At 33.1% G+C, this 19,297-nt stretch overlaps 1 protein-coding gene across 4 annotated transcripts in view; it reads left to right on the top strand.

Annotated features, from left to right (window-relative positions):
* Window positions 1-18,099, top strand: part of LOC135124075 (synaptic vesicle glycoprotein 2B-like) — a 37,199-nt gene extending 19,100 nt beyond the window's left edge. The window contains exons 1-6 of one of the 4 annotated variants that reach the window (XM_064048938.1): window positions 2,690-3,027; window positions 10,170-10,221; window positions 15,793-16,177; window positions 16,281-16,749; window positions 16,803-17,554; window positions 17,600-18,099. In XM_064048938.1, coding sequence (XP_063905008.1) covers window positions 10,170-10,221; window positions 15,793-16,177; window positions 16,281-16,749; window positions 16,803-17,554; window positions 17,600-17,780 — 1,839 coding nt within the window. In that variant the 5' untranslated portion in view covers window positions 2,690-3,027 and the 3' untranslated portion in view covers window positions 17,781-18,099. Of the gene's footprint in view, window positions 1-2,689; window positions 3,028-10,169; window positions 10,298-15,792; window positions 16,178-16,280; window positions 16,750-16,802; window positions 17,555-17,599 lie in introns of those variants that run through there. The other 3 variants (XM_064048936.1, XM_064048939.1, XM_064048937.1) reach the window with 3 other exon arrangements.
* The last annotated feature ends 1,198 nt before the right edge of the window (window positions 18,100-19,297 follow it).

Raw genomic sequence — 19,297 nt, 5'->3', positions numbered from 1 at the left:
TCTAAGAAAAGGTACTAACCCTGCCCACCCACCTTTTATTTTCTTAGAAGGTAGGTCATCTGCCAAAATTAATCTTATCTTGGCAAGTATGAAACGGATTTTTGTAAATGACATATCTTCTAAGCAAATAAGGGTGGGTGGGCGGGGCTAGTACTTGTCAAGATGAGATTGATTTTGGCAGATGACCAACTCTTCTAAGAAAATAAAGGGTGGGTGGGTGGGGGGGGGGGCTAGTACTTGTCAAGATGAGACTGATTTTGGCAAATGACATATCCTCTAAGAAAATAAGGGAGGGTGGGCGGAGGGCTAGTACTTGCTAAAAATAAAAAAACTTAAAATCTAAAAATGATAAATTGAAAAATCGGATAAATGAGACATCGGAAAATCAAAATCAAAAATTAAAAAAAAAACAAATTTATAAAATCGAATTCGAAATTACAGTTTTAATTTTTTTTTTTATTTTTCGATTTTTCAACTTTTGAATATTTCATTTGAGAATTTGTTTGACAATTTTGCAGTTTTTAATTTCAATCTTTTGATTTTTCAAGTTCTCAAGTTAAAATTTTTCCTTTTCACGATTTGTCATTTTTCGATTTTTTAACAACAAACAAATTCATTGGAACTGAAATCTTGAAAAATCGAAAAATTGAAAATTAGAAACAAAATTTTCAGATGTTTTAAATTTATGGTAAACATGGCAATCGCTGATCAAAATTGCTTTTTACTTCCTTCCAAAAACTCGGTGACAAAAAATCAAAAATCGAAAATTTAAAAAAATAAACATCTATTTTCTCGATATTTTTTAAAATCGAAAGACATCAAAAAATTGAAAATTTAAAAAGCGAGAAATTGAAAAATTCGAAAGTTGGAAAAACGAAAAACTGAAAAATCTAGTAGTACTCGCTACGATAAGACTGATGATTTCTCTATGAAAACAAAGGGTGGGTGGGTGGGGCTAGCACTTGCCAAATAACCTACCCTCTAAGAAAATAAAAGGCGGGTGAGCCAGGCTAGTATTTACCAAAATAAAACTCATTTTGACAAACGACCTGCTCTTCTAAGAAAAGGTACTTGACCCGCCCACCCACCCTTTATTTTCTTAGAAGGTAGGTCATCTGCCAAAATCAATCTTATCTTTACAAGTATGAAACGGACTTTTGTAAATGACATATCTTCTAAGCAAATAAGGGTGGGTGGGCGGGGCTAGTACTTGTCAAGATGAGACTGATTTTGGCAGATGACCAACTCTTCTAAGAAAATAAAGGGTGGGTGGGGGGGGGCTAGTACTTGTCAAGATGAGACTGATTTTGGCATATGACCAACTCTTCTAAGAAAATAAGGGAGGGTGGGCGGGGGGCTAGTACTTGCTAAAAATAAAAAAACTTAAAATCTAAAAATGATAAATTGAAAAATCGGATAAATGAGACATCGGAAAATCAAAATCAAAAATTAAAAAAAAAACATCTTATAAAATCGAATTCGAAATTCCAGTTTTCATTTTTTTTTTTAGTTTTTAGATTTTTCAACTTTTGAATTCAATCAATTTGTTTGACAATTTTGCGGTTTTTAATTCCAACCTTTTGATTTTTCAAGTTCTCAAGTTAAAATTTCTCCTTTTCACGATTTGTCATTTTTTGATTTTTTAACAACAAACAAATTCATTGGAACTGAAATTTTGAAAAATCGAAAAATTGAAAATTAGAAACAAAATTTTCAGATGTTTTAAAGTTACGGTAAATATGGAAATCTCAGATCAAAATTGTTTTTTACTCCCTTCCAAAAACTCGGTGGAGTTTAATTGCAAAATCTAAATTACTCCACAAAATTTACCCTTTTAAAACATATTTCACGTGGTAATTTCTTGTGGAGAAATGAGAATTTTGCAACTAGCCTTCGCCCCTCGGTACACAATGAATAAAAAAATCATCACAATTGAGAGGGGGTGGGTGGGCGGGGTTTATATTTTGTCCCCTTTTTCTTAATATACGAAGTCTACTTTTCCCAACAGGAAATTGAAAACATCCTTAGCCGTCCTGTTGTTCACAGAAAACTATATATCAATAAAGAAAAAAGATTAAGCACGATATACTCGTTCCGATCTTAATTGTGATGAATTTTTCATTCGTTGTTAGAACGAGGGGAGGAGTGTAATTGCAAAATATTTACATATTTCCCTACAGAAATGTACCATTTTGAACGTGTTTTAAATTTCTTGTTGTGAACGTATGATAAAAAAATCAAAATATAGGGCCGCCCACCCACCTCATCTCAATACTGACGATTTTTTTATTCGTCGTGAGTCGAGAGGCGAAGCTTAATTGCAAAGTGCTTATTTTTTTTATAAGAAAATGCTATGTGAAACACGAATCATGTTCTTTAAAGAATACTATACAAATAAATTTTGCAACAAAATTTAAAAAATGTTTGAAACATAAACCACAAGAACTTGAGGCTAGTAAATCTTGTATTATTTCTGGCAATTATTCCACCAATTCAGTATATGTCCATCATCTTTCTTGATAAATAACCCATCCCGACAGGCAATCTTTTCCCCCGCCCCTTGTCCTTGAACCGCCAAAACCCATCGATCCCTTGCACCTTTCAGCTTCACCGGCTCGTGAAAGCAACCGTTTTCCATCTGACCTCCTTCAGTCGCCATCAGCTCTCCCAACCTTACTTAAAGTTAATATTCCCCGTCGAAAACAAAAGGTTAGGCTAGCAATAAAGCCACCCCTTCAGCGTGCGCACAAACCACCCTCTGATTGTAGATTCGAATGCGGTATATACAAGCACAGTGTTGTGCGTGCAAGCAATTCGATCGAGGCAACGTGCCCTTTCGCACTTTTAACAACCCCGACGCAGTCGACGTGTAAAGGGTGCATTACGCGAACAGTTACCCTCAACAACGAGCTTTTGCATTATTGATCGCGGTCCTCCTCTTTCAATCGATATTGTGGCTGCCGGTAGCGTGACACTCGAGCTTTTGCAATAACTACAAGTTTACTAGTTCGCCAAAAGCTACCACAGGTGAGTTTTATGTGACGGCTGAGTGCTCGTGGGCTCCTTGGGGTTCGGTGGCTGTTGTGCTAATCAGTGCCTTGTTGTGGTAGGAACGCGTGAGGGGTTATTATTATTCAAGAGATGGCAGCAGAGCTTTTGTGTTTACTTCGGGAGATTTGGGAGCACTTTTGAGCTTTTGGGTATTACGTGGTAGTGGCGTTTTGTGGCTTGTAATTGGGGCAATTATAAGTGTCTAAAGGCGTGACTACGTTGGAGCGCTGCGAGGGAAGCAATAAATCTTTGGGGATTTTTTTTATTGGGACGGTGAAGTTTCGTCAAAGAGAAAGTGGATATTAAAGAATTCACTGGAATTGGTTTGGTGAAGTGTTGACGAAATTGAAAGTCCTGGAAAGGAACTCCAAGATTTATTAGTTTCTGAATTCGTTTAATACCATATAGGCAATCCGACCCGAATGGTAGAAATTCTTTCTGATATTATTTTTTTAGCAGAAGGGTGTCTTAAATTTTATTTGACAGGGAATAACTCTCTTGAGTAGATATCGATATAACACGAAAAAAATATTTATTGAATATTAAGCACCCGACAGTAGGGGTGAAAACCTTGAAGTAATTATCGTCTCGCCGTTGAACCCCTCAGATTTTTAATGTCAGGTGGAATCGTATACATTGTGAAATATGCGTACGAAAAAAAAATTCTAACAGTGTATTTATGACGTCATCAATAGAGTTATGACGTTTGATTAGCGAATTACCATGTTCACAAATACCTTAAAACCAATGTAAAATTTCAAAGCAGTGGGCTTTCTAGTTTCTAAATTAAATTGTATTTTTTTGTATCGTGTTGATTTTTTTTTTCAAAAAGCTACATACATACGGTTAAATAAGAATAGTCGTGGAATAATAAATTACAGATGCAAGTATTTAATATATTTTAAGTATAAAATTACTTAGCAAAATTTTCAAATGACGTCATAAAATTTTCCATGAAAGCTAAAATTTCATAATCTGTCCAGTAGTTTCGGAGATTGTGTGTCTACTAAAATCGCTAACAGACTACTGACAGACGTAAAATATCTATTTTAATATAAAATACATTTTTAATTCCTGAGAGTTTCCTGTCACCTAGAATACGAAAAATAGGTCTCTCGTTTCCGTCTGTCTGTCCGCGGTCTGTTCGAATTTTTATTAGACAAACTCCGAAACTACTGGACCGATTGTTATCAAGTTCTATACGTGTTAGTAATATCGTGCAGATAGTAAAACGCGAACCAAAATTTGGCTAAACATCCCCAAAAAGAATATGATGACCTAATCTCCAAAATTTATTCATATGGTTTATGAATCCGTGTTGTTTTGACTCTGGATATTCAGATTTTTGAAAAAAAAATCAAAATTGTGTAACAGCATTCTCCAATTTAACTTTGAAACTGCAATTTTTAATTTTTTGATTTTTTAATTTTTTGTTTCCTCAATTTTTAAAGTTCTTGATTTTTATTTTTTATTTTCTCGATTATTTAATTTTCATGTTCTCGATTTTCTATCACAATTTTTCGTTTTTCATTTCCACTATTAGATTTTATAATTTTTCGTTTATTCAAATTTTCAAAACTTCATTATTTGGATTTTATAGTAAAGTCACTTGACTTGTACCTAGTAAAACTTTACAGCCGCATTAGATATAAAGGACAATTGTCCATTAATGGAGCTGTACAGTTTTACAAGGTAGATGTCAAGTGACTTTACTATACGATATTTCTTTTTTTCACTTTACACTTTTCCGATTTTTTAGTTTCTCAATTTTTAATCTTTTGATTTTTCAGTTTGCAATTTATTAAATTCTTTTCAAGTTTTCAGTTCATAATTTTTCGTTTTTTTATTTTTGATTTTTCAATTTTATAATTTCTAAAAAATTAGAAAAAATTGAGAAATCGCAAAACTGAGAAAACGAAAAATTGCAAAATTGAAAAGGTGGAAAATCAAAACATTACAAATCGAAGAACTGAAGAAACAAAAAATTTAAATACTGAAAAACTAATAAAAATCGAAAAAAAATTAGTCGAAAAATTGGAAAGAAGAAAAAATGAATCGAACGAAAAATTGGTAAATATAAAAAGTGTTAAAACGAAAAATTATAGAATCGTCAAAATTGTAACACTGAAAGATCTAAAAATTGAAAAATTATATATAGAGAAGTTCAGAAATTGAAAACCGAAAAATTGAAAATGTGATTTTTTTTTAAATATAATTATTAATATACTAGATCCAAGTCAAGTGAGTTTACTATACAATATTTCGTTTCCTCGAGTTTGCACTTTTTCGATTTTTTAATTTCTCAATTTTTAATCTTTAGATTTTTCAATTTTTAATTTCAATTTTTCAAATTCTTGATTTCCAGTTTTTAGATGTTTCAAAGTTTTCGCTTTATACTTTTTCGTTTTTTATTTTTGATTTTTCATTTTCGCAATTAACTAAACTAAAAAATTAATTAAAACTAAAAAATCGAAAAAAATTGAAAAATCGAAGAGCTGAAAAAACGAAAAATTGCAAAAACGAAAAGGTGGAAAATCAAAAAATTACAAATCGAAGAACTGAAAAAATGAAAAATTGACACATTGAAAAACTAATAAAAGTCAGAAACTTAAAAATCGAAAAAAAACGAATGAATCCAAAAAATGGAAAGAAGAAAATACGAATTGAAGGGAAAAATTGGAAAACCCAAAAATTTTTGAATTGAAAAATTATAGAATCGTCAAAATTGTAACATTGGAAGCTCGAAAAATTGAAAAATTAAACATAGAGAAGTTCAGAAATTGAAAACCGAAAAAATGAAATTGTCAAATTCTTTTAAAAAGATAGTTATTAATTTATTTCTAAAATGAACACTAAAAAAAATGCAGATCAAAAATCCAGGAAACAAAGTGAAAAATCGAGAAACTGAAAATTAAAAAATCTGAAAGTGGAAAAACCGAAAAATTGGAAAATCCAAAAAATGAAAAATTTCACATTGAAAAAAGTGTCCTCTATTGTCCGTTGATGGGGTCGCAAAGTTTTACTAGGTATAAGTCAAGTGAGTTTACTATGCAAAATTTCGTTTTTTGGATTTTACACTTTTTCGATTTTTTAGTTTTTCAACTTTTAACATTTCGATTTTTCAGTTTTTAGTTTCTTTAATTTTTCAAGTTCTTGATTTCGAGTTTTTAGAATTTTGAAAGTTTTCACCGTATGCTTTTTAATTTTTTAATTTTTGATTTTTCTATTTTCCAATTTTGCAATTAACTAAATTAAAAAATTAATTAAAACTAAAAAATCGGAAAAAATTGAAAAATAAAAAACTGACAAAAAACTGAAAAAACAAAAAATTGCAAAATCGAAAAGGTGAAAAATAAAAAAAATTACAAATCGAAGAACTGAAGAAACGAAAAATTGACACATTGAAAAACTAATGAAAATCAGGAGACTTAAAAATCGAAAAAAATGAATGAACCGAAAAAATGGAAGGAAGAAAATACGAATCGAATCGAAAAATTGGAAAATTATAGAATCGTCAAAATTATAATATTGAGAGACTGAAAATTTGAAAAATTAAATATAAGTTCAGAAACTGAAAACTGAAAACTGAAAAATTGAAATTGTGAAAAATTTTTAAAAACATTATTAATATACATATATTTAAAATGAACACTAGAAAAAATGCAAATCAAAAATCGAAGAAACAAACAACTGAAAAATTGAGTAACTGAAAAATCTAAAACTGGGAAAAAGGAAAAATAAAAAAATCTAAAAGTTGAAAAACTGAAACATTGAGAAATCCAAAAAAAGGAAAATTTCACATTGAAAAAGTGTCTTTCATTGTCGGGTCGTAAGTTTTACTAGGTACAAGTCAAGTGAGTTTACTATACAACATTTCGTTTTTTGGATTTTGCACTTTTTCGATTTTTTAGTTTCTTTAATTTTTTCAAGTTCTTGATTTCGAGTTTTTAGATTTTTCAAAGTTTTCACCGTACCTATACTTTTTAATTTTTTTATTTTTGATTTTGCTACTTTCCAATTTTGCAATTAACTAAATTAAAAAATTAATGAAAACAAAAAAACCGGAAATAACTGAAAAATCGAAAAGGTCGAAAATCAAAAATTTACAAATCGATGAACTAAAGAAACAAAAATTGGAAAACTAATAAAAATCGAGAAACTTAAAAATTGAAAAATATTAATGAATCGAGGAATTGGATAGAACACAAACGAATCGAATCGAAAAATTGGAAAACTCAAAAATTGTTAAATCGAAAAATTATAGAATCGTCAAAATCTAACATTGAAGATTTAAAAATTAAATATTGAGAGATTCAGAAATTGACAATCGAAAAATTGAAAAAGTAAAAAATTTTAAAAATTATAATTATTAATATTATATATCTAAAATGTACACTAGAAAAATTGTAAATTAGAAATTGAAGAAGCCAACAACTGAAAAATCGACTAACTGAAAAATCTAAAGTTGAAAAAACGAATCTAAAATTTGAAAAACCGAAAAATTCAAAAATAAAATAAAAACAGAAACGAAAAACTGTAAATCAAAAAATTGAAAACTCGTGAAATTGCTAATCGAAAAATTGCAAAATTTAAAAACTCAAACATCCAAAAGGTGGAAAATCGAAAAATTAAAGAAACGAAAAACTGAAAAAAATTGAAATTGAAAAACAAAAAGTTACAAAATCGGAACATTGTAAAGTCGAAAAATTCTAAAAATAAAGAAAATAAAAAGCCGAAACGGACATTGAAAATCGAAAAATTGCAAAATCTAAAAAGTGAAAAATTCAAAAATGGGAAAAGTGAAAAACTGAAAAAATTTAACTAAAGAAATAAAAAAAAAATGAAGAATTGAAAAATTCAAGTCAAAAAATCTGGTTTCAACTTTATAGGGGTTATTAGAAAACAAAAGCCACAATTTTCTTTTATAATTTTTCAAAGAAGCGTATGATTGTTTTGTATGTGCACAAGTGAATATAGTAATAAATGCAACTTTATTAGAAAAATATTCCAAAGAATGATTTAAAATTGAAATTGTGGAACGTCAGCAGATGGATGTTTCCGACAACCTATTAATGTCCTAAACGAAAATAAATACCCAGATTCAAGATAAGGAAACCCCGAAAATAAACAAAACAGATAATCGCGTGAGCGACAATTTATTACCAAACAAATAATAAAACGTAACGTTAACGTCACAACTGTGACAAAGGAAAATTGAATTCTTAACAACGATACGAACTTTTCCGTCTCCCAATATTCTTTTTAATTTTAAATAAATGAGATTCTAAACTTTTGGATGTCACATTGTCTTTACATAACCACAGAAATATAAAATATCCTGCAGGCACTAAATGACGACTTACTTTTTTTTTTAATTACATTGACTCATCTTATATTTAAATTTAAAATAAGCGTAAAGTTGGAGCTTTATACTGGATATACGAAATATTGCTTGCTGATTACGCAACACACAATACACACAACAATAACCGAAATTACAAATTAATGAAAGAAAAAATAACCACAGCTTTGTTTTCCGTGAACTCTCACCAGTTTTCGACCTCGCTTGACCGAACATAATTACTTTTTCAATTAAGGTTACTTTGAGCCGAGTTTATTTTAATGGAGTGTCTTTATTCAATTACAACGCAAACTCAATTACCGTTGCTTGTTATGTTTTAACAAAAGTTTTAGAAGCGGGAAAATTGGATTTTTTTAATTAAATGTTCTCCATAATTTAATTACGCGGATGATAGAGTTAGAAGATTTACGACTGACCTGCTTCGAATTTTTTTTCGGTTGGTTAAGTTGCCGAAAGGAAAAGTCTTCGACTGTATAAACTTTATAAATAAAGTAGTACAACATTGGCATTCAGTGTACCTACTCAATAAAGTCCGAATGGCACAGCGAGCATCCCGGCAATTTTAACCAAGTCGGGTTTTCCTTGTTTACATAATGTATAATTTTGGTTGTCGTTTTGGCAATTGCTGCGTTCCTTCCCCTACTGTTTTCGTCATTTTCGAAATTGTGGAATTATTAAGTGTAATTAAATTACTTAACTTTTTGAGTACAATTTTTCAAAATAAAAACCAAACAAACTGTAGTATAATTGGTGGCGTGAAATACACAGTACTCTGCTTAAGGGTGCTCTCGCTAATACCATAATACGGGTGGGTAGATGCTTGCAAATACGAATAATAGCCCTATAGAATTTAACACAATGAATGTCATAAACACCTTCCTTCTAACTTCCTGATTACATCTGCTCTTACTTTGTCTAAGTGATATATTAGATTAGGAACTATGTCAGCACTAACACTACGTCTATTCTGGAGTGATTAATGATTTAGTAAGTTTTCAAGGTTTAACGAGCAATTCAAAGGTTTCAAATATTTCAAGCTTCTTTTTTCTAAGAAGCGAAGATTTAATTTCGCTGACTTTAACTCTGAGTTTGGAGTTATCGATTCGCCATAAATCTCTGTTCATTTTAGACGTTTATGGCCAAAATTCTTCTGCCCTCTTGAGCCTGTAATTACTCGGAGTTAAGATTTATGGATTTTTTTATCTGAAAATCGTTTTTTCAATTACAGAGCTTGCGGTAAAATAAATTACTCTTTTATTGGCTGCTCCATTTATTTCTTTTTAAATGTAAGGGGAAGTTTGATAGGTTTTCATTGAGATTAAATTTACCCGGCGCCTCCACCATTTTTATCGCATTATACATCAAATGAACAGAAAAATCTCCCTTGAAGATTTTGTAACAGAACTACGTTTGTCTACCATATAGAAAATTACTCGGGTTGTGTACAGAGCGTTCCAACGATCTGAACTATCCAATTTAGGCGTTTATGACACCTCATAAATGCCTTCTTCCTAGCTTACGTTCCGGAAGTAAAAATGTTTCAGTAGTCTTTAATTTTCACGAAAAAAAAACCCTTGATTTACGTACCTCTCCCAAGATTTTACTTTTTTACCTTCCAGACGGATGTATCCACTCCACACGAATCAATAGCAAACCAAATCAATAAAATGTAAATTTTGTGATTTCGGAGCACTCAACCAGGGTTGGATGCTCCCAAATTGATTCCGAATCCACATTCAGACATTGTGCATTTCAGATGGTTGATGCCAGTGGTAATGACGAGACGATAAACGGGCGCACGACAGGGGGTAAGGATGTGTGAGGAATCCGCATGCTTGGTACCTCCGTTGGAACAGAACCAGAATGGACCAAACGAATCCCGACGTATGTGTCCCATTTTTGCATGCATAATTCATTATTCGCCCTAAATATAGCATGGATTTGTTTTGAAGCTGTCCCAGAACCTGACCTTACGATGATTAACCCCAAATCGTGTCACTAGCACCGTCCCTTGTTACTAATTTAGGGCTATTCGTTTACTTTTTTATTTATGGGGGTTTGGTTAGAGGGAAAAACGTAGTAAAAAACGGATAAAGTGTACTGGGGTATTTGCTCGAACCTTTGAGTAATTGTGCGAAAGAGTCAGTTGTTGGTTTAAGTGGAACGATGACAGTTTTCTCTACTATGCACGAGCTTATTTTACTTTTATTAGTAATGTAATAATGTAATATTAAAATATATATTTTATTATCTAAAAATATTCGTATAGGCCATCCACAAATTTAGTGGTTTTACGACTTTGACTTTTCCGAACCCCTCGTTTGCGAACTGCATTCTTCGTCGACAAAGGCGGCTCAGAGTCAAAGTCGTAAAAGCACTAAATTTGGAGTTAGACTATAACTGTGACCTATGTACTTTAAAATCAACCAACATAAAATATTTGCAAAGTTAACTGCAGAAGACTTTGCTTGTATTTTACTACAATTTACCTTGTTGACGTATTATTAATATTATTAATGTGATAGTATTAAATTTACAAAGTTCTGTTCAAAATTGGTTACACCCATTGTCGGCGAAAACCTTTGGAACAATAGAAGTAAATTTGTCTTATTTTCGAGAAACTTTTCCTATTATGTCTTCTACGACAATTATTCATTTGAATGGAAACTTGGCAAATGTTACTAGAATAAGATGGGCATTAATATTCATTTAAAACATAGTTATATAACTGTCATTTAAATATTCATGGTATGATTACCTCCTTTGTACTTTCTGTCAAGGAGAAATTATTTTTATTTCCATTCCAAAAATATTTTGTTTTCGATACGCTTGTAATTACTAATAAAGGGTAGACTTATTGTTTTCCAAAATATAGGTTTTTTTAGTTACGAATGAACTAAACAATGTTGATTTAAAGTAAAAATTTATAGATTGACGACAGCGTTACTTACATAATAGTCGTTGTAGTGACATTTAAGGTTCGCGAGTATTGATCTGATGTATATATGCAAGGTGATTCACCTAATACTTAACCCCCGTTCTACCCACTCCCACTTTTACCCTTAGAACTTTTCTAATTATACGCACGATAAGCTGTAGAAATTGGGGACACTTTTTGCTGAATAAAAAACATTATTATCACTGTAGTATTATTAAGCATTCTGCACATCAAGAAAAGTGCTCTAAAGGCAGCTTTCTATGAAAGTTTTTTGAAAAAATTATTGCTTTACTGAGTGATTTTTCAAATTTCTGCTCTAGTTGCCCATAACGCTAACGTCAGCAGTTTTAGTTTCATTGCTGGAGCAAAAATTTAAAAAATCACCCGGCATTATACACACTGATTGAATTAATTTGTATATAAAAAAGTCATTACAAGGAGCAATGCACAAAATTTAAAGTTGTTTTGAATGTTTCTCTGATTTTACTATAATTTTCTGGAAAACACAAATTTTTTTAGAAAATTTTCAGTAATTTCAAGTTTTCTGAATTCTACTTTTTTTTAAATTCATAATGAATAATAATTACAGTGACTAAGACCGCTCTTATCTGAACAAAATTATATGATGATTATACAATACTATTAAATTTGTCTGAATCTCTTCTTAAAGGTTCAATAAATTTCAAGACGAATTTATTGTATACTCTTCGGTGTATTATTTATGAATAATAGCCCTGATGTATCAGAGTTGATGAAGTCAGAATTTTGAATCAGTATTAAAATTTCCTGAACCCTGTTGAAACAATTTTAGTGTAAAATATTGTGTTGATTTTATTCTATTCTTTCATTCCTTATTTTGGAAATATTTAAATAATTATGTAGTGGGGATTCTAAGCCAGTTTGACCTCATTTGACCTGTCCTAGAATCCCCATTACTTTCTGTCAAGCAATTTAGCCTGTCTTAGGACCCCTATCACTTTTTCCCGACCAATTTGGGCTTTTTTAGGACTCTATAATTTTTTGTCGACCATTTTGAATTGTCTTAGAACCGCAATCATTTTTTATCGACGCGTCTAAGGAACTCCTTCATTTTTTGTCGATCAATTTGACCTGTCTTAGGACCCCAATCATTTTTAGTCAACCATTTGATTGTCTTAGGACCTCCATCACTTTTTCCCGACTAATTTAGCCAGTGTTAAAATCTCTATCATTTTTTTCTGACGAGTTTGATCTGTCTTAGAACTGGCATTACTTTCTGTCGACCATTTTGACCTGTCTTGGGATATCTATAATTTTTTGTAGATTATTTAACTTGTCTTAGGACCCCAGTGATTTTTTGTCGACAAAATTTGACCTGTCTTAGGACCCCATCACTGTGTGTCGACGAATTTGACTTGTCATTTTTTGTCGATCAATGTAACCTGTCTTAGAACCCCATATTTTTTTGTCTCCCAATTTGACCTGTCTTGGGACCCAAATCAGTTTTTTGTCGACTAGCTTGACCTGTCTTAGGAACCAAACCATTTTTCGTCGACCATTTGACCTATCTTAGCATCCCAATCATTTTTTGTCAACCATTTGAGTTGTCTTAGGAGCTCTATCACTTTTTCCCAACTAATTTGGCCAGTGTTAAAATCTCTATTATTTTTTTCGGAACAGTTTGACCTGTCTTAGAACAGGCATTACTTTCTGTCAACCGTTTTGACCTGTGTTAGGACCCCAATCATTTTTCGTTGACCATTTGATCTCTCTTAGGATCCCCGTCATTTTTAGTCGACAAAAATTTGACCTGTCTTAGAACCCCAAATTTTTTGTCCCCCAATTTGACCTCTCTTGGGACCCAAATCAGTTTTTTGTCAACCATATGACCTGTCTTAGGATCCCTATCGTTTTTTCTCGACCAATTTGACCTGTCTGAGCATCCCAATCATTTTTCGTCTACCAGTTTGATGACCTGCCTTAGGACCCTAATCTTTTTGTCGACCAATTTGACCTGTCTTAGGACCCCAATCATTTTTTGTCAACCATTTGACTTGTCTTAGGACCTCCATAATTTTTTCCCGACTAATTTGATCAGTGTTAAAATCTCTTCTGTCGATTATTTTAACCTTTCTTAGGACCTCCATCACGTTTTAGATTATTTGACCTGTCTTAGAATCCGCGTCATTTTTCGTCGACAAAAATTTGACCTGTCTTAGGACCCCCAACACTGTGTGTCGACGAATTTGACTTGTCATTTTTTGTCGATCAATGTGACTTGTCTTAGAACCCGATATTTTTTATCCCCCAATTTGACCTGTCTTGGGACCCAAATAAGTTTTTTGTCGACCATTTGACTTGTTCTAGGATCCCTATCCCTTTTTCCCGACCAATTTGACCTGTCTGAGGATCTCTGTCATTTTTCGTCGACCAATTTGACCTGTCTTAGGACCTTTGACTTGTCTAAAGAATCCCTTCATTTTTGTCGATCAGTTTGACCTGTCTTAGGATCCCAATAATTTTTTATCGACCAGTTGACTTGCCTTAGGACCTCCATGACTTTTTCCCGACCAATTTGGCCAGTCTTAAGATCTCTATCATTTTTTGTCGACTTGTGCTAGAAACGGCATAATTTTTTGTCGACCATTTTTACCTGTCTTAAGATCTCCATCACTTTTTGTTGACTATTTGACCTGTCATAGAATAGACATTATTTTTCTTTGTTTAAAGCCTGTCTTAGAAACGACATCATTTTCTGTCGACTATTTGATCTTTTATACTCAGCCATGGATGTTTTGTCTTTGATCGTTTCATTTTCAACTCAAACTTTCATGATTAGTAATCTGACAAGACAAAAATTCTATTAACGACAATCGTCAAAAATTCATGGTTATCTTTGATCATATTTTTATTGCAACATCGGTATTACCATAATAATGAATGATAAACGTCTTAAAATCAAATATTTCCTACAAAATCTGTGAAAAATAAATTAATATGACCATTAAAGAAATTAATTAAATTATCTAAATATTTGCCATATTTTTCGAATTATTAAAAACGGCCATTATAATACCCATGTAAGAAAGCTTTACTTCCAGTCTGTGGCAAAATATTGAAAAAAGTATGTTTTTCTACCGCGCACGTTTTTTGGTTTTCTAATAGAGCTAATAAACCACACAAATGACGTCACAGCAGTTCGTTAATAGCGGAAAGGCGTTCTTTAATAGATTTGGTGTAATTTAGATCGGTAAGATTGGTAGCCATGACGAGAAATGTCAGGTGAATGTCAATGGCAAATGTCAAATTAAAATTTCCCGTATTTCCGGAAGCGTAAGGACTTCACTAACTTCTTCACAAGACATTTTAACCAATTTTAACTTGCAAAAACTCGAATTGATTCGAATTGCAGTTGTTGTTGTGAAAATTTGAACCCCAAATATTTCGTGGTTCGTGTCAGACCAAGCCATCACCAACCACGACAAAATTCCGCAGATTTAAAAAAAGGCAAATTTCAATTAAATTTTGCGGAAAAACGTGCGCGGTAGAAAAAATAGTATAAATTCCTCGTTCATAAGGCCATATTTCTCTATGAAACTCGTTCTTTAATATACTATTAGTTATTATCAAGTATCATCCAATCAATATGGAATTAGAAATAAACATCTACAGTGACACAGATCTCTTTGATAGGAATGTGTTTGGAAAGAGAGAAATTTGACAACTCCTTATTTTGAGATTCAACAAAGGCCTTGACTGTGTTTCTCACGATATTGCTGAAGTTATGTAAATTTAGATCCTACTATATCTAATATCTTCATTTATAAACAGTTGTTACTAATCGTTACCAGATGGTAAAAACTGACTCCGTAATTTCGTGAAACCGTCTTACAACGACAAAAATTACGAAAGGATCAGTACTTGGATCTTTATTATTTTTACTTTATGTGATTGACTTCTCGGTATATTAATTTGTGAAAGCAACTGATATACAGATGAGGTGTCACAATGAAGGAATTGCACATTTTTGTTAGTTTGAGAGGGTGCGCTGTAAAAGTGTTAGAAATCTAAGTTTTCTGGTTTATCCAAATTATAATTATTTAGGTGGCAAATAGTTTCTGGTACGATAACAAGAAGGAATTTAAAAAAAATTTTGGTTGTTATTGACCAGTGAAAATATCAAAAATAAAAAAATTTAATAACGGTAACTATGCCAAATTTGCTGGACGTCTTTGTATGCTTTGCAACCCTTCACTCCCAACCACTCCCTAAAAATAGCACGAGCTTGTTTTCAAACTGTCCAAAAACTTAACCTTTAACAAACCCTTAATAATTCACCGCAAACCTTGTCATTTGTCGCGTCCTACATCACTAATTTATCTCCACTCATTTGTTTACGTTCATATTTAATTCAACACAATTTTTTGCCCGCACGACCCTTATTACATTATTCATGTTCCAGTATCAGCAGGAAGCGGAGCACCATCACACAACGGCGAAGCCCTCGTGGGCTTCCACGAAGACGCCCTATCGCAAGCAGCCGTAGGAAAGGCCCAACTCCTGCTAGCCCTAGTTCTGGGTCTAGGGTTAGCAGCCGATTGCTCTGAACTAACCATTTTAGGCTACATCCTTCCAGCTGCCGAACTTCAATTATGCATCGACGAACACAAGAAAGGGTGGTTAGTTTCTATTACTTTGTTGGCACTGGCCGGAGGCTCGTTGGCCTGGGGGATTCTCGGAGACCATTTAGGCAGACGAAGGGCTTTGATCAGCGCTCTGTCCGTCGCTGCCCTTTTTTCGGCAGTGGCGACCGTCATGCCTACTTATGGGACATTCATGACAGCTAGGTAAATTAGCATAACTGTGTTCGCAATACTATGACGTAGCATTATTGATTTATGACGTAAAAGCTTGTAACTTGCGGAATTTACAACTAACCATTTGTTCTAGATTTTGTTCCGGATTAGGAGTAGCAGGAGCGTTCCCTTTAACCTTTAGCTACCTGTCAGAAACCTGCTCCCGCGCTACACGTACCCGTTATACAGGTGTCTTGCATTCTTTCTGGCCACTGGGTGGTATTTTCACATCATTAATAGCCCATTTGACCATGCCTACTCAAGGCGCTGAGATCGTAGAAGACAATCGCGAACACTGGAGTTCCTGGCATCGGTTTCTTATTCTAAGCATATTGCCTACGATAGCGTGCATCATTGGGTTGATCTGGGCTTCAGAGTCTCCTCGGTACCTTCTAGAAGCTTCTAGAGAAGTAGAAGCTCTGGCTGTGTATCAGCGATTACACAGACTGAACAAAGCGAGAACCCAGTATGGGTTAACGGAACTGGAGCTACCTGGGAGAAGTGCGTACAGAGAAAGACCTATGAGCCCTTCTAGAAATGTATTTGGGCATAGTCTGGAATCGGTGAGTTTTTTTTTTTTTTGAAACGAAATAATCATCTATTTGTTTGTTTCTAGCTACGAGAGACGTTCCAACGCATCTCTTCTCCTACTCACTTTCGCACAACATTGCTTCTGGCAGCGTTGCACCTGATCGTAGGTTTTACCTACATGGGCATATCAAATTTCTCAACGTCCACGATCAAAGAGATCAAAGATGAAGAATATAATTTAAATCGGAAATATATCTTTAATAAAAATTTTACAGGAGTAGTATTTAATAACACGATGGAGAACCTCGAATATGTGAACACTACATTTAAAAACGTAACTTTCAAACATATCAATTTGAATCATGTTAGATTCCAAAACTGCACTGTCGATGAGGCAGAATTCATCAATGTGAAGTCGTCTATTACATCTTTCAAGAACTCGACCATTAAAGACTCCAGATTTGTGGATACAGACCTCACACATCACCATTTCATCAACTGTACACTGAGTAACAACTCGTTTCTGTCTTTGATATCTGACTGTATTGTTGATTTTGACTATAATATCTACTTGGATGATCTGTATGAAGACACGCTTGCATGGGCTGGTTCCATGTTTCCTGCACTTCTCTTCATGGGTTTCATCCTCGAAACTGCGGCTAGACCACCTCTGATTTTTACAACCATCGGCATTGCCAGCATGACCAGTCTTGGGATGTTTTTCTGGACGAGTACTTTCGTTGTTACCATGATCGAACTAACGGTGAAGATCATGTTGATGTGTGCTGTCAACGCCATCACAATGGTCGTAGTTGAAGGATACCCATGCCACTTAAGGTACATAGTCGCTAGTACGAAATACATTCTAGTTTGTTTTTCTAGATGTACTGCCCATGGTATGATGCGCAGTTTGTTTCACTTAGCGTCCCTCTGTGCCATTCCCATCTATGGTATATTTGGCCACAAGATGTTGATGTTTCCCGCTGTGATGACCTTCTCCTTGACGTTTGGCGCCGCATTGTTGTCTTTGAATCTACAAGACAACAGCAAAGTTCTGTTGTAATGTTTTTTCTGTCCGATATTTTTCGTAGATTGTGTCTGTGATATTATTTTTTAAAACGATAACCATTTCGTCATTAAACTGTATCGTGTTTAGATGAGATAGAAAAGTCAATTACGAGTTTTATTTTTTGTAAACAGTTGGTTTATTCATCAGATTCAAGCTATTGCATATCAAATGATGTATGCCTCATGCATAGAAAACAAGTCAAATTATAATTCTTGTAATCCTTTTTACATTTTAATAATTAGGTCGTATTGTCCTCATGGTTAGTGACGATTATATCATATTGTAATTTATTTTTTATTGTTGAACAAATAAATCCCGCTTAAAAATTTGCTCTTTTATTTAACCTTTACTCTCATATACTTTCGATGAAAAGTTAATTGTTATTAAAAATAATTTAATTGTCTTCTGAGCAAAACCTGCAAGTAAAAATTCTAGTTGTACCAACACAGAAACTTGGAATTAATAGTTTTGTGTTATTGTTCGTTATCTCAAATGGATTTGCACAATAATTCAATAAAATTTAATAGCTTATTGTATTTTTTTTTTAATTCTATTAATGCTGTTCTTGGAGTGTTAAAGTCGTTCTGCTGTGCCGTGATTGTGATAAATCTGTCTCAAAATGGTTATGAAGTTCGATTCCACTGGTGTTACGTAAAATTTCTGGACATCTAACGTAAGCATGTCAAATTTTGTATTATTGTGATATGAAATACACTGGTCAATGATTGACTTATCAAGCGCTAATTTCGATCGTCTTGTCAAAGAAAAAATGACAATACGGCAATAAAACGAGAGCGGAATTTAAGGTCTTTACACTCCACATTTCTATGCCCAAAAAACCTGCCGCATATTATACACTTTACTCCATCGCAACCTAGACACCGTGTGTTCCGCTTTTGCCATGCGAATTTGTGCCCTTTTGATGATTGAATAAGTATTAAAATTACTTAAATTAATTACGCTACACCGAAAATTTCAACCAACAAAAGATTTAATTGATGTTAAATTCGAGTCCACGTGGGTATTAATTTTACCGCAAATGTTCAAGATTGTTTCTATAAAAACGGAGCAACGTCTAGATCAGTTTAAATGTCATAAATGAACAATAGGGCTTGATTATAAGGCAAATTCTTGAGACGCATGCGTCGTAAACCACGCCTTATTTTCGTACAAAAATTGACCTTGACAAGACTGACAGCTGTACAAATTCAACAATTAGGTTATGTGTGGGTGCACTATTGTGAATATTGTAAATTACTTGTTGATGACGGTAGTAATGAGTGCTCTAAGATAGAACGGTGCAACAAAACATTGTGTTTTTGCAAACTACCGGGGTGGGATTTTGTTTCTATCGATACGATACGAAGCGATAAATGACAAGGACGAAAATATAAATTTCATATGCGAAAGAAAAAGACGACCATATTTTATCGGTACCGATATTTAATCGTTATAAAAACAAAATCCCACCCCCGGAGTGATAGCAAAGCACAAAATTAACCAAAACATCC

Source organism: Zophobas morio, unplaced genomic scaffold (assembly GCF_036711695.1).
Source record: "Zophobas morio isolate AGI-343-1 ecotype UQ-CSIRO unplaced genomic scaffold, CSIRO_AGI_Zmor_V1 ptg000007l, whole genome shotgun sequence".
NCBI classification, from domain to species: Eukaryota; Metazoa; Arthropoda; class Insecta; order Coleoptera; family Tenebrionidae; genus Zophobas; species Zophobas morio.
This window is presented reverse-complemented; position numbering and strand designations above follow the sequence as displayed.